General features: G+C 38.0%; 1 protein-coding gene across 3 annotated transcripts in view; it reads left to right on the top strand.

Moving 5' to 3' along the window:
- znf407 (zinc finger protein 407) overlaps positions 1-20052 on the top strand; it is a 123344-nt gene that overhangs the window by 59249 nt on the left and 44043 nt on the right. For all 3 annotated transcript variants that reach the window (XM_077597984.1, XM_077597986.1, XM_077597985.1), the window contains exons 5-6: positions 4705-4779; positions 19429-19595. In XM_077597984.1, coding sequence (XP_077454110.1) covers positions 4705-4779; positions 19429-19595 — 242 coding nt within the window. The remainder of the gene's footprint in view (positions 1-4704; positions 4780-19428; positions 19596-20052) is intronic.

Raw genomic sequence — 20052 nt, 5'->3', positions numbered from 1 at the left:
TTCCCATTGTTTTCACATCGACAGATTGAAAACAATTACTAGTCATTTACACCAAAGCAAGGTCAGTGGCCTATATACTGTACTTTACATGAGTGAATCTACTATTAGATGAGTCCACTTATTATCGACATTGTGGTGAAGGAATTGTTTAAGTGGTATTCAGTCCTTTAATTTTGCTGTATACAGAAGACATGCAGATATGTGATCTATGGCTTTTGTACGGTCTTTACATTTAGTAGAAGCAGTGGAAATGTTCAGACCAACAAAAGCGGTAAAAATAAAATTTAGAAGTGTAACCAGCACACAACAAGAGAGATGTCTGTAGGTTGAAGTAAAAAAGAGAGGGAGATGGGGAGGAGGATTGTGTGACAATTGCAGAAATTAGAGCAGAAAATTTAGAATGCACCCACTCCAGTTTTTAACTGTAAAAGTCAAGACATTAACATCACTGGAAGAAGATTATTATTATTATATAAATTCTGAACAGCTTCATCAAAAGTTATGTTATCCTATGTCTGATGGACCTCTATCACAGCATACCTTGCATGTTGCACTCGAGTAAGTTTGTGCTGATTGGAGGTTAGTCAACAAAATGTCTAATCCAAACATTGCTTAGGGCCTTTTCTTAGATCTTGCATCGCTTCAAGACCTGTAGATGGGCATATCGAGGAAGACCATTAGTCAAATGAAGTTGTTTTTTTAATCAAATATTGACACATTATCTCTTCATCGTCAGCCAGTGGGAGGGAAAAGAGAGAGAAAGATTATAAGTGTGGGTAATTGAGCCGTGTCTCCCATGCTTATCGGTAAAGCTCCGGCACGTCACGGACCTAACGAGCTGTGGCGCGGCGATTAGTCTGGAGGGAAAGTCGAACGTGAAACACCACGGCCTCTGTCTTCCTTTTTCATTTCTTTTTTTCTACATCTGCTATGGATATTATGAGCCTCCCTAGAGGGCATAGGCACAGCCTTATTAGCTCATTTCACATGGGGAAGACAATTGATATGAATGAATGGCATGTTAAAATATCCTTTTTGTTACAATAACCATCAAGGCTGATGGTTCAGGTTGATGATGCAGCCCAGGGCAGCAAGAGAAAAGGCTAAGACCTTCACCTGGATGACAAAGAATCATACCACTCATAAAACAAAGATTTGAATTTGCATGGTTTGGGCTGTGAGAGGAAACCAAACTACCTGATGGAAAAACTCCACACAGACATGGGGTGAACCTGCAAACTGTTCACACTACAAGACTGATTTCAGAATGGTGACAGATAATTCTAAAGAGACAGCCAACTTGGCTTCATCAAAATAATAATGTATTCAAAGGTTAAATGTCTTTCATTCATTTTCATAATTTTTGCTTATTGTTGCTTTTCTGTGTTGTTATTGTTGCAAATTCCCATGTATTTCTATCTTCAAGCATTGTCAGGGCATATCCATGTTACTCATAGTATTCTGAAATCAGTCTAATAGGAAAAAAAGATGAGAATGCCACAACATGCCAGTTTGATTTGTACCCTTTGCTATCAAGGACTGCTAATTAAAATCATATTTTGCATATGACTTGTCGTTCATGCACATGTAAAATGCCCCTGTTGCCTTTCAGCACTCTATAATTAGGTTTATGAAGGACAGCTGTAATACATAATTAACAGAGATGTTTGCAAGCTTTTTTCTCTTCACTTCTTAACATGATGACTTAAACAAGCGCATTACATACAAACACACATACAATCAAACTGTTGCAGAGGTCTTCTTTTTTCCCTTTGACTTTTACTGATGCATCAACAACACCTACTCCATATATTAATCATACAGTTCATTTCATTATACTAAATGGATATTAAAGACAAGTTCTCACGTAAGTTCAAATGTCAGATTTTCTTTATTTATTCCAAACTGTTCCCACAATTTTTGTGCATATTCTGTATATTTCAATTTTATTTGAAATGTTGATGGGGAAAGTAAAGATAAACAGAAAAAATCTGTTTGCACAAGTGCTGAAGATGAACCAGTCACATTTATTCTCATGTTAAGTGGAAATCAGGACACACTTTTACCAACTTTTAGGAAGCATTTTAATTTGCTTTTGCAAGTAACTTAATTTTTTTAGCTTACTCTGATGTGTATGGAATTGATGATAATTAGGTTCCATTGCCAGATGTTGAAACAAAGCCCTATGTCCTGGAGGTCTTCAATGTAGACCACCCTAGCCCACAACCTAACATATGAAGAATTTAGTATATTGTATCAAGTGTACAAAGGGTACAGTACTTGACAGAAATCTCTGCTCAAATGGTTAAATTGGCTTTCAGACTCCTTGGCCACGATTCAGCTTGTTTTTTTCTCTTAATGCCACTTTTGTGCCATATTTTTCTCCATTTGATGATGACTGTGTTCGCTGTGTTGACTATTTTTCTATGCTTTTGTGGTTTATTTAAAGTAGCATAAAATATTCTTGGTCAAACCTGAAAATGAGGAAAACAGGGCTAAATCCTGACTGTCTTCTTTCCTATAGTTTTGCAAATTTGTCTGAAGAATGTCTGTTTATGGTTGTTTCTGCAGTGGCCATATTTTAGTGTGGGGATTTTGGAGTTTGGTCATTTTTTGAGCTCCTCTGTACCAAGTACATAACGCTCATCTCAGTCACAAAGCAGTGTGAGGAAAAATTTATAGATATTATCGTTATATGGCTAATATCTCTCATCTCATTATCTGAACCGTTTTATTCTCACTAGGGTCGCAGGGAGTGCTAGAGTTTATCCCAGCTGACTTCGGGCCAGAGGCGGGGGACACCCTGAATTGGTGGCCAGCCAATCACAGGGCACAAGGGTTCAAACAACTATTCACCCTCACACTCATACCGAGGGCCAATTTAAAGTGTCCAATCAGCCTACCATGCATGTTTTTGGAATGTGGGAGGAAACCAGAGTACCCGGAGAAAGCCCACGCAGGCCCGGGGAGAACATGCAAACTCCACACAGGTGGACCGACCTGGATTTGAACCCAGGTCGGCCACTGCGAGGCCGACGCGCTAACCACTCACCCGCCGGGCCGCCCTCTGCTTAGGCTAATACAATTATTCAAATTGATGCTTGGTTATTTAGCACAAGAATAGCACCATAACATCCAAGTGATGCACATGCTTTCATGGACACACCACAAATTGCAAGCCCTCCCCGGTCTGTGATTTGACTCTTCTCTTCACCATGGCTTGCCCACCTTGTGGAATAGCCTTTCAAATACCATGGTTTATTTATTTTATTTTTCAGAAGTTCTGTCACAATAATTGTATAAAATGTTTCTCATTGCACACATTTTTGTGAAACACAAAGCAAGTCACTCGGTGTGTGTATGCAATCATCATCAGATGCACTTTCCATTTAACATTAATTGTCAATGTGTTTGCATTCGTCAGTTTCTCTTTTAGCCATATGCAAGATTTAGTCAATGTCACTCTACCGCATACTGACTTTGAGGCAACGTTCTAGATGGGTTGAATTAGAAAAGGATTACAAAAATGTAGAGTGATTTTAATGAAGCAAAACAGTGGAACATGTTTGAATATTTATATGGTGGTGTTTGTTAGCATTTGCCTCATGGGCATTGATGATGACCATGCTGAGGATTGTGGGGGAGCACAGCTGCATGTGTGTGCACGTGTATCTGCCCAAATGTTGTGTAGTCATTTCAATCTGTCATGGCAACATAAATGCTGAAATAATTATTCTTTTGCTCCTTGGAATTGTAGTTTCCCTCCTACTAGCAAAAAGAATGGGCAAAGGAGAAAATAGAATAATGATCAAGTCGGAATAGCAGAAAGTAAAACCAAAAAAAAGAAAAAGAATTGGGTTGAACATTGTAGAGGCGGACCAGAGTTTTCACAGTGACAGCCCCAACCACATGACTGTCCCTTGGTCTCTTTCATGTAGCTCCATCCTCAGTTCTTCGATGTGGTCATTGTCTCTCTGTTCCACAATAATTGGAAGTGATGGGTGCTAAATGAAAAGGCCAGAGGATGAAAACACTGTGGAATCAGTGCTGATGTCTCAGAATTTAGTCCTGACAACCTTTCATTATGTTTTCATGTGCAGTTTAGGAGACACAATAAACCAATAATGCCAGTAAGTTACAATATATACGGTTGTTGTTTTGGGCCTATTGGCGTGCCTTTTTTTGAGTATGTTTTTTTCTAACTGAGTGTACTCCGAGGATGGCCCGGTGACCAAATGGTTAGTGTGGTGCCTAGTTCTGCGATCGAGGATTCAATCCCCGGTGGGTTCTGACCGCCCTGTGTGAAATTTGCATGTTCTCCCCGGACCTGTTTGTGTTTTCTCCGGGCACTCTGGTTTCATCCCACATTCCAAAAATATGCATGATAGGTTGGTTGAACAATAAATTTCCCGTAGGTATGAGTGTGAGGGTAAATAGTTGTCTGTTTCTTTGTGCCTGTGATTGGCTGGTAACCAATTCAGGGTGTCCCCTGCCTGCTTCCCATAGTTGGCTGGGATAGATACCAGCACCTTAAGCGAGCGACTCTTGTGAGGATAAGTGTTAAGGAAAATTAATGAATGGATACAATCCAGACACATGAGGATAATTGATGTGTGTTACTGCAAGGGGTATGGTTGAAAAAATGTAAAAAAAGAACAAGACTGTTGTTTAACTATATAACTTTTTTTGTGTTTGCTTACATAGATGGGCTTTTGTGATGAAGAAGCACCTTAGCACCCACCTACTTGGAAAACATGGAATTGGCCAACGTAAAGAAAGGTATGGTTCCTGGTTTATTCCCATTGTCAATCTGTTCAGTTAAACAAAATAAGAACTCAGAACAGTCACATCTTGAATTAATCTAAATTTCAAGTTAAATTAAACTTGAGATCTTCCATTTCCCAGTTAGGTTATATGGTCTGTACGGACTCATATTTTTTTTGTCAAGCGTGAGGTGGTTTCCTCTATTATAAAGTAAGGTAACATCCGAGGTCTGTTTTTAAATAAATTATACATGTTTGGCATCCGATAGTAACTGCTTTAAGGATTTATAAACACTGAAATTCTCGCATTTTTTAGATATATAGCCACATCCAGATATTGAGACATTATCACCATGCTTTAACTAGTCTTTCAATTCCCTTTTAAATAAAAAATCCTCTTAAAATTATGAACTAACAGAAATGTTTTTTGAAGCTATTTTTAACTGACATCGTAATCAGGTATGCAATGTACGATTTCCAACATTTGTACACAGGGAGTCCTCGATTTACAAACCAATTCCATTGCTCCGCAGGCTACACAACACAAATTCCAGCCTAAATAACATTTCACCGCTTAAGTTATTAAATGTACATCAAGCTATACTGCATAAAAACTGAAATGAATAAAAAGTTAAATAAATAAAAACAGTTTTTTTTGTGCACCAACCTTTGGCAATGTAAGATATGTGAACAGAAAACTGCTGTTGTATAATTAATTTAATTGTTTTTTCTGTAACAAAAGCATTGAGCAACTATAGACTGTATCCAACACCAACAAACCCAACTCATCCACCTCTTTGTTCCTCACTCCAGTCAGACACAGAAATAAATTATACATATATATATATATATATATATATATATATATATATATATATATATATATATATATATATATATATATATATATATATATATATATATATATATATATATATATATATATTTTAAATTTATTGTAGATGTGGACAAGTTAAACATTGCATTCTTGACCAGCTGAAAAAAAAGTAAAAAGAAAGCGAGGTAGAAAAAATACACCCTGGATTATGGGGCACTGATTGCGAGATGTGATACAGCCTCTGTTGACATCCAACATGGGAAAATGACAAAAAAATGCTACTCCGAAACAATTTTATTTATGATTCTTTATAACAGTTCAAGCTTCTGCATTCATGTGTGTGCGTCCTCTCTTTAAATCAAGGGCAGTGGCTCAAGAGAGAGTGACTGACAGCATCAGCCTTGATTTAATTGGGGGTAATTAGTTCTTTCAAAACAGGGTGCCTAAAGACAACTGACCTGTCTCACATACTGTTTTCATAGGTAATTTTTAAAATGCTGGTCATTTTCACGCTTGCTATAACAAAATCCTTAAACTAATACACCCATCATTCTTTAAACAGAATTGCTGACAGCCCAAAAGAAAGTAATATTTATTCAACGTTTTTTTCAACAGTTTTAAGATGTCTAATTGCTACAGCCTGCATAATGTTAACATTTTAATGCTGCTGTTGCAGTTACCTCCATTTAACAGGGTGAGGGGAATACAACAACGACACATATTGGTCATAAGGAAAGGAAACTGGCTTAATACATGTATTATCCTACCTAGATTTCTAAATGGTATAGAATTTGTATATCATCTACAATGTTATTGTGCTGTTTTTTAAGAATTGAGTCCCACTGTGACTAAGAGGCGAACTTGACCTCAAACTTTTTAATGAAGTGGGATTTCTTAACAGCTTTATCAATGTTAGTACAGTCTCTTCAATGGTCAAGTAGCAATGCCAACATCACAGGCTTCACTGTGCAACCATATTGACTATGCAGTGGTTGGAAGAGTCCTGCTGGGAGTCAGTATGGTGATAGTATAGGTAAGCACTTTGATCAGGCGAGTGTGAAGTCACACACACCCAAGAATACATATAACCACCACAAGTGTCTGCAACGCTTCTATTTGTGCTGGCTAAGGACAAGCTTTAGTTGTGTTGTAGGGAGATAAGAGTTGGTAAAACAGACTCTAATTCATTATAATAAAGCCTTTCCCTTAATTATTGATAATAAATCCGCTCTTTCATCTAGCTCTTTCTTCCTTCCCTTATCTGCTTGTGTCAGCACTTTGTCGCTCTGTCTTGATGTTGGGTGGTAAGGCGTAGTTTGTAGCCACCCAAGGGCAGCAGTCAGTAACATCCCATGCTGCTGGTACTGTAAGCAAGTGATTAGTAGAACGAAACACTGGCAAGGCAGCAATAAAATGTTAACTTCAAAGTAACTCACTATGGGATATTTAGCATATTTAAAGTCAGTCCTTGTTTGTGTCAGCCACAGAATGCGAAGCTTACATAAAAATAACAGTGGAGAACATATAATGAAGAGGAATAACAACAAAACTGCATTGCTAAAAACGCTAATTAGTAGTTTTCCTGCAGCAATGAACATAGTTTATGTGCTCAAAATCATAAAGATCAGTTTCCAGAGATATCTGCAGTTTCCCAACTAAAGTATTGGTCAGGCCCTCCCACACCTTTACTATTGTGAGCTACATGGACACCGACACACTGTTTACCTACTCAATATTTCATGGAGAATGAACACACAGAGAATGAAGGATCACACTAATATTGCTGTTAAAATTAAGCAATAATTACAATTTGTTAGTTTAAAAGCCATCACAGTCTATAAAAGTTTGATTACTAGAAAATTAGATACATTAAGTTTTTATGGGTTAGCCTGCACCATCACTTGGGAACGATTTTTATGCAGTTGTCATGGGCATATGGTGCAGAATTGTGCAAGATATGTGTGTTTTGTGCATACAGTGTGTTAGGGAAGTATACTGCTGACACTGTAATGCATAAATTCCCACCTCTGTGGTTCAACTCATCATTAGTTAAATAAAGTACATTTTAGAATCGCAACAGTGAGAAAATTGTTCAGAGGTCAGAGCAGTCATATCTCTTTGCCAATGTTGCCGCATACATTGTGTTAGGCAGTCTGTTGATATAAGTCACAGTAAAATCCAGCACCTTGTAACAGGGTGTAGTAGGGCCCCACTGGATCCTATTACTAACAATGATATTAGTTATCACTGGACAGGTTGTGCCAAAATTGGAAGCCACTGATCATGCCAAAATGAAATGACCTTGACCTGTAAAACCAACCCTACTGCAGTTGTTCATCTTCTCACAAAAGCATCGTCCTCATTTTGGTGGCTAAGAGAAGACAATCATTCCTTTGAACTTTTTATTTATTTATTTTTTTGCTGGGGTGAGATAAAATGCAATCCCCTTTAGTTTATATTCTTCAACCAGACATGAAAATAAAGTGTAAACAGTTCATATTCATATTTATGTCACATGTTGTGGACACAACCCATAGATTTGTACTACGCAATGACACATTTGTGAGGCTAACTGGTAGTAGTAGTCAGAATTATGCACAGCGGGACAACGCAAAAACTGGCCTTTTGCCAGCCTGTTTTTCCTTTCAATTGAAACATTAGACTGTCATGGTAGAAATGGATGTTGCCAGGCATCACTAATGAACCAATTAATCAAAGAATTTGTTGTGCCGTGATTAAATTAATGTGAACTGGACAGGCAAGTGGCATTCGTGGATATATCCTGGGGAAGGTGATTAACACATGTAACAGGCAGCGATTAACAAGCCACTATTAAGTTAGAAGGCTTCTTTCTCACTATCTATGATTCAAATTTATCAATCTGTGTGGTAGATACTTCGCTGTATGTAATGGTTAGATATATTAGTTTGTGTATATATTTATTTAGCTATACATGTTTTTCTTTAAACTACACATTCCTCCGCTCTCTTATTTAAACAATAACACAAGAGATTATTTCCATTTTAACTACTACTCCTACTAAAAATCAGGACACGTCAGTTAAAGTATGTTAAGTGTGGATACATTGACTTACTTACACATGCAGTACCTACTGTCAATCAAAGCTGATACTCCTCGTCATTAAAATATTAATTTATTCATTTTCTGAACCATTCATCCTGACAAGGGTGGCGAGGGGTGCTGGAGCCTATCTGAGCCAACAATGGGCACCTGGCGAGGGACACTCTGAATTGGTGGCCAGCCAATCGCAAGCCACAATGAGACGAACAACCAAATAGTATATGCTATACGCTCACACTCATACCTCGGCGCAACCAGTCTGCCCTGCATGTTTTGGGGTTATGGCAGGAAACCGGGGTCCCCGGAGAAAACATGCGCAAGCCCGGGCAGAACATGCAAACTCCACACAGTGAGGACCCTCGACCCCAGAATTGTGAGCCTGACGCACTAACCACTCGAACATCAGGAGCACCCTAGCTAAAACAAAACAATATTCATTCTCTTATGACAATTAAACTCAAAAGACAACAAATATCAGTTGTTGCTGAAAAAGTATCAGTTGTTGCTGAAAAAGATAAAATGTAACCATTAGAGATGTAAACAATTAAGGCATTATGCTCAATTAACAGATTGCATGCAGTGCAGCCTATTCCATACAAACAGTATTAAAACATACAAACGCATAAGGAAAGCTGCACTTGGGATGGGCTGTAACATGTGGGCAACGCATGATGACGAAAGTTTTGAATGACAAAGCTTTAATTGTGGTGAACAGCCACTGTCTCTGCTTAGTCATTAAATTATGGGTCGGCGGGCCCAAACACAGGTTTTTTTCTGACATCATTAGATACCCTGTGTACTCACTCAAAAAAATCTGCCCACTTAGAATGTGTTTATTAATAAAACTCAATGATTAATCTCTAAATTGTTCTCAGTCTTTCTGTTTTCATCACTTAACATATATTTAGAAATAATTAAATGCCTTTACTGTATAGGTTTTTCATTCTAAACAACACTAAAAGAGTACATCTTTTTATTAGGCATATTTAGAATAATTATATTGATGTCCTTTTCTGAAAGCATTACTGACCCTGGTATGTTAACATATGAACAATCTTGTAGGTATCTGTCGTTATTTATATTAATTAGCATGGAGAAATTTTGTTTTGTGTTTGTGGTCATGTGCTTAACTTCCTGCTTTCCCTCTACACAGATATTTTTTCTGTCTATATTTGCTATAAGGCCACCCAATGGTGCAGTGGTTCTTCGGCCTGACTTTGGGTTCGATTCCCACTCGGTGGTAGTGTGATTGTGAGAGTGAGTGGTCGTCTGTCTCTCTGGGGGCCCTACGACTGACTGGCGTCCAATCTAGGGTGTAGTCTGCCTTTTGCCCAAAGAAAGATGGGGTAGGCTCAAGCAACCCCCGCAACTCTTTCGAGAATGGGCGGTATGGAAGATGAAAGAATAAATATTTGCTATAGTAATTGCTACAAATATCTTACCATACCATATTTTTGTATAACATAATTATACATAATAAAATATAATATAGATTTTTTTTTCATAAATATTATCGTCCCAGCATTATAAAGGCCAGTGAGTAACAGGCTGCAACCAATACATGACACAAGGGCCGAGCTTCAAAATGTCTGGTCTCAAAGTTACGCATTATGTGGTAATCCCCTACCACCTTGAATCAAGGTGTAATTGTGAGACATGGTGTTGCACTTGTTTTGGGGCTCCCATGATTATGAGACATCCTCTGGAAGAAATGTTATGTAGTTTTCTACATTACTCATTGGGGGGGCTTCACTATTGAGATTGTCACTCTCAATTTGGACTAACAGGAAACATGCACTAGGCCTCCTGGATATTTCACCCCACTACTACTCATCTTCCAATGATTCCCAAACACCAACCCACCAGACTCTCCTCTGTAGTAGCAGATTGCTGTGGTGACAGTTTGATTAGATCATCAATCGTTGCTGTTAACAGCGGTTTTCCTGAGCACCTGGACACAGGTCACAGTCTGAGCCACTGCCATTCCTCTGACCCGAAGACACGCTTTTGCGTGTATTTGTATATTTGGGTCTGTACGCGCACTTATCATATACGTACAGTATGTAATGTACTTCTATATGATGTGAATGTAGGTAGTTACTCTGCAATTTTTCACTGATATACAATACGCATAGGTCAAATATAGTTTACCTTGGACTCAGGAGAGTCATTCTCAAGTATTCAGTATTATTACCATAATATGGTAGCATTAAAGACACTGGGTGAACACTTAGGTGTTCATGTAAGTAATCATATTGCAAGTCATTGTAAACAAAATGAATTCATTTTCAACAACACTTAGCCTTATCAGGGTGCTGGTGTACTCAAGCTTATCCAAATTTTATTTTAGCGAAAGTTGGCTTTTACACCAAACTGGTTGCCGGTCAGTTGTTAGTCACAAAACGAAAAAGACAGAAAAACGATACATACTCACAAGGAGTGGGGATCGATTCCACGCTACCTAATATACCACAATCAGTCACATACAAAAGGGATATTATATATATAATATGAATATATATATATATATATATATATATATATATATATATATATATATATATATATATATGTGCCTAGTGCATGATAACCTAGTGCAAAATAATCTATTGAGGGATGACAAAAGCCATGTTGTGTTCACCTAGTTCTGCAACTGTTAGGTTACCATCCTCTATGACCAAGATTAATGATCCCTCTCCTGTTTTTAATTAGCATGGCCAGAGTCATCAATTATGTGTGCCCCACCCCAAATACAAATATTATTATATTTGTGTTTTGTTTTCTTTATTAATTTTGGACTTCTTTCAATGAGATTAGATGAATACCTTGCCATCGTTGTTGGTAGCAAGGAAGAGAAAATCTTTCCAAATTGATTAATATGGCAAGTATGGAAACATTTCTCAGCAAATGCATATGTCACTATTTTTGCTCGACATAAACTAAATTAATTAATTCATCTTCCGTCCCACAATGGTTGCAGGGATGCTGGCTAGTAGGCCTCGTACATCCTTAATTGGTTGCCTGCCACTCACAGGGCAAAAGAATCCAAACCATTCACACACAAACTCATACCTAGAGACAATTTGGAGTAGTAAACCAGCCTATCATGCATGTTTTTGGAGATGGGGAGCACAAACTGGAGTGTATACGTTTTTGTAACTTGGATCTTGTATGTTGGGGCACTATTATATTTAAATTTAACACAAAAATGTTTGTCCTACTGTAAGTGCTTTATTTTCTTAAGATACACATGCTTCAGGTATTCATCTTTTTAATCCTGCTTTTCCGCTCACATACACACCTCTGCACGCTCACAAACACGCACTCTTGAGGCCCTATTTCCACAGCAAGTCACTGCCCGTCGACTCCAGAGAGAAGTGGGAGAATCAGTTTGAATATTTTATGAAGCTTGGGGACCCCACCTCTGTCTCCCCCCCCCATATTCTGCCACTGCTGCAATGTCCACGACACACATACTGAGCCCTCCAGCAACAAAAAAAATAAAAACACAAACATAAATAATATTTGAAATGCAATCATTGTCTAACCTAAACAATGTCATTTATCAAGGGAGCGTTTGGGTCCGTATAATAAGTTTCACATTATTAATACAATTTTTCATCCTCTGTCATGCCTATCTGATTTATGGCACACATGTGATCTAAGGTGATCATTGAATTACAATTCCAGTAATAAGAGAGAATGGACCTGCTCTTTTACTTGTTCCTGCTCGAGCACACCCAGACCCACACTTAACACACATAAACACACACTTAATTCTGGATAAATGGCCTTTTTTGCAACGTGCCACAGTTACGTACAAGATAGCTCTAGATCCAGAACTCTTGAGTTAAATTTTGTACTGGTCAGGCAAAAGAGGTGATTTGCCATTACTGCTATTTATGAGCTACAAAGGAAGAACAGAGATAACTACAATAAAATATGAACTACCCCATGTAAATTTGATTTTTGTTTTGCAATTTTTAACTGTGGCAATGATTATCTTTTCAGGGTTATATATAAGGATTTATTGTTCCTTGTTTTTTTTCGTATGTTATGTACTATTCTGTTGATGATGATAAAGTATGTTCTCACAGGAATTAATATATTGTGCAGTCAATATGATCCAAAAAAATGTGAAAAGAATTATTGTGACGATTTGATGATAAAGACATTTCTTCTGAAATTTTTGGAAACATTGAAATCTCGTCCCTAATTCAAGTTGTTAACTGTTGAAGGTACGCTCATTCTTGCAAGGCTCCGATGCCATTTCAATTTATGTGCTACCCAAGTTAAGTGTTCTCCGTATTTTTAAAAGCAAATATGATTTAAACCCAATTTTCTTGCTTATCCCCACCCATCCCCATGTCTTTGTAAACCTGAAAGTGCAGATCTCCGGCACATAAGCATAAATATCTCTGCAAAACTGGCAGGTGACCCTAATGAAATTTTAAGAGTGTAATTTGATTTACGACGTGCTAATGCAGCCTGTTATTAGAAAGAAACAATTCTGATATGGGTGCCTTGTGCTGTATTTAAAGCCTATCAGAGTTTGATAAAGAGCATCCTGTCCTGTGCTGCAGGGCTGAGTTATTGTTAGGAATATTCATTTTGATAGTAATTCTTCCTGACTCAATTTAGTGTCTGAAATACTTAAACATGGAGATTGTGGTCATTTTCAGTAGTTTCACTGATTGCAACCTTAAGTGAAATGTTCAAGAATAACTTTCTAATCATTTAAACCTTTTTTAAAAACAGTGTGTAGAAGATGGGGATGGGGAGTTTGAGAGTGGGCCAAATTCTCATACAAATCAATACAGTAATACCTTGAGATACGAGCTTAATGCGTTCCAGGACCGAGCTTGTATGTCAATTTACTCGTATCTGTATGTGTTAGTAGACCAATGGTTAAAGTTGTATTTTTGGTTCACATTTTTATAGGAGGTGGTGATAAAGCCTGAGACAAAACTTTCTGGTGCACAGATAGTTTGATAGATGAACAGGAGATATGGTGTTTTAGATGTGCAGCTTGTGTAGCAGGAGAAAGTGTGTGGCTAAGATTTTGAAAGTAATGTTTCAAAATGTGATTTGGCCTATAGCTTAAAAAGAAGAAAAAAAACAATACCATAACAGGGCCACCACATAGGTTCATGGCCTTTTCACCATGTTGCCCATTTCTTCCTCTGTCTTAATGTCCCCTCCTTTTCCTCTCTGTCTACCAAGTTATAGAGTGCATAACAGCACAACGATGTGAATTCACATTTCTTGATTGTTTGTCAAACAGAAGGCTTCTTCACCCCGCTTTTATCATGTCTACCGTGTTCATTAAATTGACAATTTGTATTTGCCCTAGAGCAGGATAAACAGGCTTATCTGATGGGCTCAGCCTTTTTATTATTTATTTCATTATCATTTTTTCCACTCCTCCCCCACCTCTTGGGATAGAAGGTAAACATAAATCAGCCACACCATCTCTGGTGTGTGTCATTATTTATATTGCAGTCATATGCAGCAGTCCACTATAGGAGATTCATCTACAATACTATGCAGACACAGGTGCCCCCTTTGTTATGGTCTTATATATTTAATCGTTTTTCTTGGGAGGTCTTGAAACCGACCCTCCATTAGAATCATTCTTAGACTTCCCAGTAGAACCAATTCTTTTGCAGGGGTGTTTTTATCAAGTTTTTGCTCGGACTGGCAGTCAAGAGGTTTATTTGTGTTTTGAGAATGTTAGAACCACATCAAGTTCTAAGCTTTTTTTAATAGCTGCAAATATAATTGAATTATTCTAATTACCCCTACCATTGTTTTATATTTTATTTTCAGATTAGTTTTGACAAATAAAGACAATATCCATGCTTAGAAGGGACACATTTTATTTGTTCAGCTTTTTCCCACATACACAACAATCAAATTGGATTTCAAGCGGGTTCGATTCAAAAGGCCATCTCTTTGGGTGCATATTTTGGACCAGGTCTTGCAGTGCTACGAGCCAAATGATTTAATCTTCATTCAATTAATTTAGAATGGATTTAAGATGACGGTTTGTCAAAGAGCAGAGTGATGAAGTCTTAAAACAGGATGAGAGGGGAAAATACTGAGGAGGGAAAACAGAAAAAAAATAAACTAAGGGACGCGGACAGATAAATATAGAGCAGTGAGGAGAGAAAGCGAGAGATGAGGCAGTAGGGGGCTGAAGATGATGATCCATCCTGACCCTAGTGAATGCTGTCATGTTCCTCCCTCTAGGTAATCTCTCTCATTCACTCGCTATTTTGCATGTGAAAATGCTCCCCTGACAGTTGCATATCAGATAAATTTTCTCCCCCTTTTTCATTGCCAAATAAACAACAGTCTTCACTTTGAAGTTGTCTGTTTGTGTCAGTTTGTCTTCAGGCAAGAGTCAGCCCCCCTCTTTTTTCTGTCTTTGTGTTGCCATGAGAGTGTTAGAGGATTAGTTCCGCTCACCAACTGGCCAACACCCTAGACAGATAAAAAAATAAAATTTTGAAAGGTCTGTCAAACATTTCTCTCATCCTTGATTGGTGTGATGATGGCTTTCAAACAATTGTCATGGCCAGGGGAACAACTGTGTTCATGATCCATTTGCGGTGCGTGTGTGTGTGTGTGTTCGTGCATGTGTGTGCGTGCATGTGTGTGTATATATATATATATATATATATATATATATATATATATATATATATATATATATATATATATATATATACAGTGCAGCAAATAAGTATTTAATCAACCACCAATTAGAGAGACCTGTAATTGTCAACATGGATAAACCTCAACCATGAGAGACAGAATGTGGAAAAATAAAACTGAAAATCACATTGTTTGATTTTTAAAGAATTTATTTCCAAATTAGAGTGGAAAATAAGTATTTGGTCACCTACAAACAAGCAAGATTTCTGGCTGTCAAAGAGGTCTAACCTCTAACGAGGTCTAACGGGGTCTCCCCTCATTACCTGTATTGATAGCATCTGTTTTAGCTAATTATCGGTATAAAAGACACCTGTCCACAACCTCAGTCTCTCACACTCCAAACTCCACTATGGCCAAGACCAAAAAGCTGTCGAAGGACACCAGAGACAACATTGTAGACCTGCACCAGGCTGGGAAGACTGAATCTGCAATAGGTAAAACACTTTGTGTAAAGAAATCAACTGTGGGAGCAATTATTAGAAAATGGAAGACATACAAAACCACTGATAATCTCCATCAATCTGGGGCTCCATGCAAGATCTCACCCGTGGCGTCAAAATGATAACAAGAACGGTGAGCAAGAATCCCAGAACCATACAGGGGGACCTAGTGAATGACCTACAGAGAGCTGGGACCACAGTAACAAAGGCTACTATCAGTAACACAATGCGCCGCCAGGGACTCAAATCCTGCACTGCCAGACATGTCCCCCTGCTGAAGCCAGTACACATCCAGGCCCGTCTGCGGTTCGCTAGAGGGCATTTGGATGATCCAGAAAAGGACAGAGAATGTGTTATGGTCAGATGAAACCAAAATAGAACTGTTTGGTAGAAACACAGGTTCCCTTGTTTGGAGGAGAAAGAATCCTGAATTGCATCCGAAGAACACCATACCCTCTGTGAAGCATGGTGGTGGAAACATGCTTTGGGGCTGTTTTTCTGCAAAGGGACCAGGACGACTGGTCTGTGTAAAGTAAAGAATGAATGGGGCCTTGTATCGAGAGATTTTGAGTGAAAATCTCCTTCCATCAGCAAGGACATTGAAGATGAGACGTGGCTGGGTCTTTCAGCATGACAATGATCCCAAACATACAGGAAGGGGAACGAAGGAGTGGCTTTGTAATAATCATTTCAAGGTCCTGGAGTGGCCTAGCCAGTCTCCAGATCTCAACCCCATAGAAAATCTGTGGAGGGAGTTGAAAGTCCGTGTTGCCAAAACGACAGCCCCAAAACATCACTGCTCTAGAGGACATCTGCATGGAGGAATGGGCCGAAATACCAGCAGCAGTGTGTGAAAATCTTGTGAAGAGTTACAGAAAACGTTTGGCCTCCATTATTGCCAACAAAGGGTACATAAAGTATTGAGATGAACTTTTGGTATTGACCAAATACTTATGTTCCACCATGATTTGCAAATAAATTCTTTGAAAATCAAACAGTGTTTTTCTCGTTTTTTTCCCACTTTCTGTCTCTCATGGTTGAGGTGTACCCATGTTGACAGTTATAGGCTGTTATAATCTTGTAAGTAGGATAACTTGCGCAATTTGTGGTTGACTAAATACGTAGCTAGAAGATTTTATTGCTTCTTATGAAACACAAATCATTTTTTTTAAATTTTGAATCTATAATACTTTCTCTATGTATCATGTAGGTTAACTGCATGTATAAAATTCCCCTGGCCTTCTCTCCGTTTCTCTCCCCTCACGCTCCTACCATTGATGAGACTTGCATGGTGCCTGCCTGGCTGTTTAGAGACTTTGTGCATATGTATGAATGAGACAGTGAATTGTGACAAAATCTAGCCAGGACAAGATGAAAGCACTCCATCTGCTCCCGTAAAAAATGAAGACCCAAACCTCTTTTCTGCCTTATAAACCATCACTGATATCAATTATGGTAGTGCACATGCATCTATTCTCTCTTGTGCTGTGCATTGGCTCTCATCTTTCTTCCATCGTACCATGTCAGGGCTTCCTTTCCTGACTTTGCGATTAGGCCACATGATAAACGATGGCCTGTTTAACTCATAAAGCAGGGGTGTTGGTCATAATGCTTACAATTAAAGATAGCCTCTTTTCACTCATCTTATTTACCTCACCTATGGTGGCACAAGCAAAGAGCTTCTCTATAAATACTGCAGGGACTGAGGAAATACAGTTGCAAATGTACTTCTATTGGTCAAGTTATGTTTCTCATAAGTCATATGATGAAAGAAATAAGGCCTTTTAATAAGTGTTTGAGTTGAATGGTAGGATTTTATAGCTTATCCTTCCTTTCTTGTGGGTGTGCTAAAAAAAACTACATACCACACCATCTATATTCAAATCAAAGCCATCTTAATGCAACATATAGATTGTTATTGTAGCCGGGACAAATTTTGCGTTTTATCCCCCACTCCATACTGCAACCCCAACATCGTATAATTTCTTTCTTCCAGTAAGGAAGATGTATGAGTTTGAATTATTGATTCGGACACATGCTACATGCTGTGTGGAGTCATTATTTGTTCAGGTGAGTGTCATCCAGCTCTCTATGAAACAGATACCATGTGGATTAAACGGCACAATCAGAATTTAAAGACAACCAGCCACCCTCCCTAAAATACCAAGGGCCTGCAAGACAAATGCTCCACAAAATCTGACTTCATTTGTTCATGACTTGCACATTAGTCATTCTGCGTCTAAATTATAGAGTGGGGTTAAGATTAATTAAATCCAAAGCTTTTCTATTGTACTTATTTCATTTGTGTTTATTGAAGCTTAATAACACAGCAAATTAATATAGTTGCAAAGAACCGACAAATGAGGCAACAAAGTCTATTGTGTCTATTGTCAAATATTGTAGGCGTCAGCCTAAGGAACAGACGCATGTAGACTTATTATAAAAATGTATGTTACATTTGTGACACCGCGACCCTAATGAGGATAAAGCGGTTCAGAAAATGAGATAAGATGAGACATTTGTGACAGTTTCTTTACAAAAAACACAAGCTGATTCAAAATATATTGAAACTAAAAAGGCATGCAATAAACATGCATCTTTTGCAAAGAAAGGAGGAACGTTTTTTAACAGACACTGTAAACTTTTTTTTACAATAATTACCAGTAGTTTTATTTGGAAAGTTATATTGTCCACTGCTCTATAACTGCACTGTTTAACTGTGTCTCGCTTCTACAATGTACTTTATGTTGCCATTCATTATAGATATATTGATATTTATTCAATAAAATAATATTTATCAACTTATTAGGTGGCATGGTGATATCATTTTATTTACAGATGAATATTTTTGTTGTAATTGTTTTCCCTCCCTAAAATAAGGTTTAGACACAACAAAAAAGGAAGTGGATAGAAAGCACTCGTTATACTAATGAGTTGGATGTTGTCTATTGACTGGAAGAGGGACTTTAATAACATTGATGATGAGATCACAGATGGGACCAAACATTTAAATGTAGTTTTTGATATAGAGAAGCTTTAATACAGGATTAGAGGAGCCTCAAGAGAGACGCGGTGGGTAAAATGTTGATAACTGTTCATTTAACCCTGGCTAAGTGGTCAGGGATGCTAGACAGGTGAACTTTATTCTCCCTGCAGGCCCCCAGTGCATGTGTGTAGGTGTGTGTGGACTGTAACAGAATTTCTGTAGTCCTCTGGGTCCTGGTGGAAAGCAGAGAATAAATGGTGGAGGTGGCAGGTCAGGACAGAAAAATCAATGCCTGCTTATACAGACATGACATACCAGTGGCCAACTGCATTCTTGTGTGTGTGCTTGTGAGTGGTGGGGGTCCGTATGTGTGTGTTGTGTATGTCTGTGTGTGTCAATACGTACAAGCAGCGTACAATCAAATGGTCCTGCGGTCTGTGACTACAAGTGCAACTACCCAGCAACCTCCATTTCTTTTCTCATGACATAGACTTTTCAGTATTTTGTGTCAGCGCTGGGATCAGTAAATAACCGTGTTTTCCCCTGTCCACTTCCTGTCCCTGCCCCCTTTCCTCCTTCTATACCCTCTATATCCTACAGGAAGTTCGAGTGCAAGTTGTGCGAGCGCTCCTTTAGTGAAAAATGGGCCCTAAACAACCACCTGAAACTGCACAGTGGGGAAAAACCCTATAAGTGTCCCTGGCCATCTTGCCACTATGCCTTCCTCAACCTGTCAGCCATGAAAGACCATTATCGTACACACACTGGTAAGAAAGCTAGTGTTTTTGTTGTTTTTGTTTTGTTTTTTTTATCTGAAATTCAATATTTATTTACTTCCGCATTAACAGGTGAATTAACACCACAAAAGTAGACATTTATAGCTGAAGATCTATATTCATTTTCATGACCGAGACTGTTAAAAACCTCTTGATCCTGTCATCGTCTTTAAATCCACGTAATGCAACCAACAATTTAGGTTTAGTGAGCTAAAAAAGATTTATTATGATTATTTTTTTGCCATTGTGGGAAAGATCTGCAAAGCAAATCACCACACATATAATCCAATTTGAAATCTATTCTATCTATTAGTTCTACTCAACTTGGCTGAACACATTATTTATTTTCCAGGTTTACATTATACAAAATAAATTACCTTATGTGAATAGTGTTACTTTTAAACACTTAATATAGGATCAATTACAATTTAAGAATAAATTAATGTCA

Source organism: Stigmatopora argus, chromosome 4 (assembly GCF_051989625.1).
Source record: "Stigmatopora argus isolate UIUO_Sarg chromosome 4, RoL_Sarg_1.0, whole genome shotgun sequence".
Classification (NCBI taxonomy): Eukaryota; Metazoa; Chordata; class Actinopteri; order Syngnathiformes; family Syngnathidae; genus Stigmatopora; species Stigmatopora argus.
Note: the sequence above shows the minus strand (reverse complement) of the source record. Positions and strands in the feature narration are given on the sequence as shown.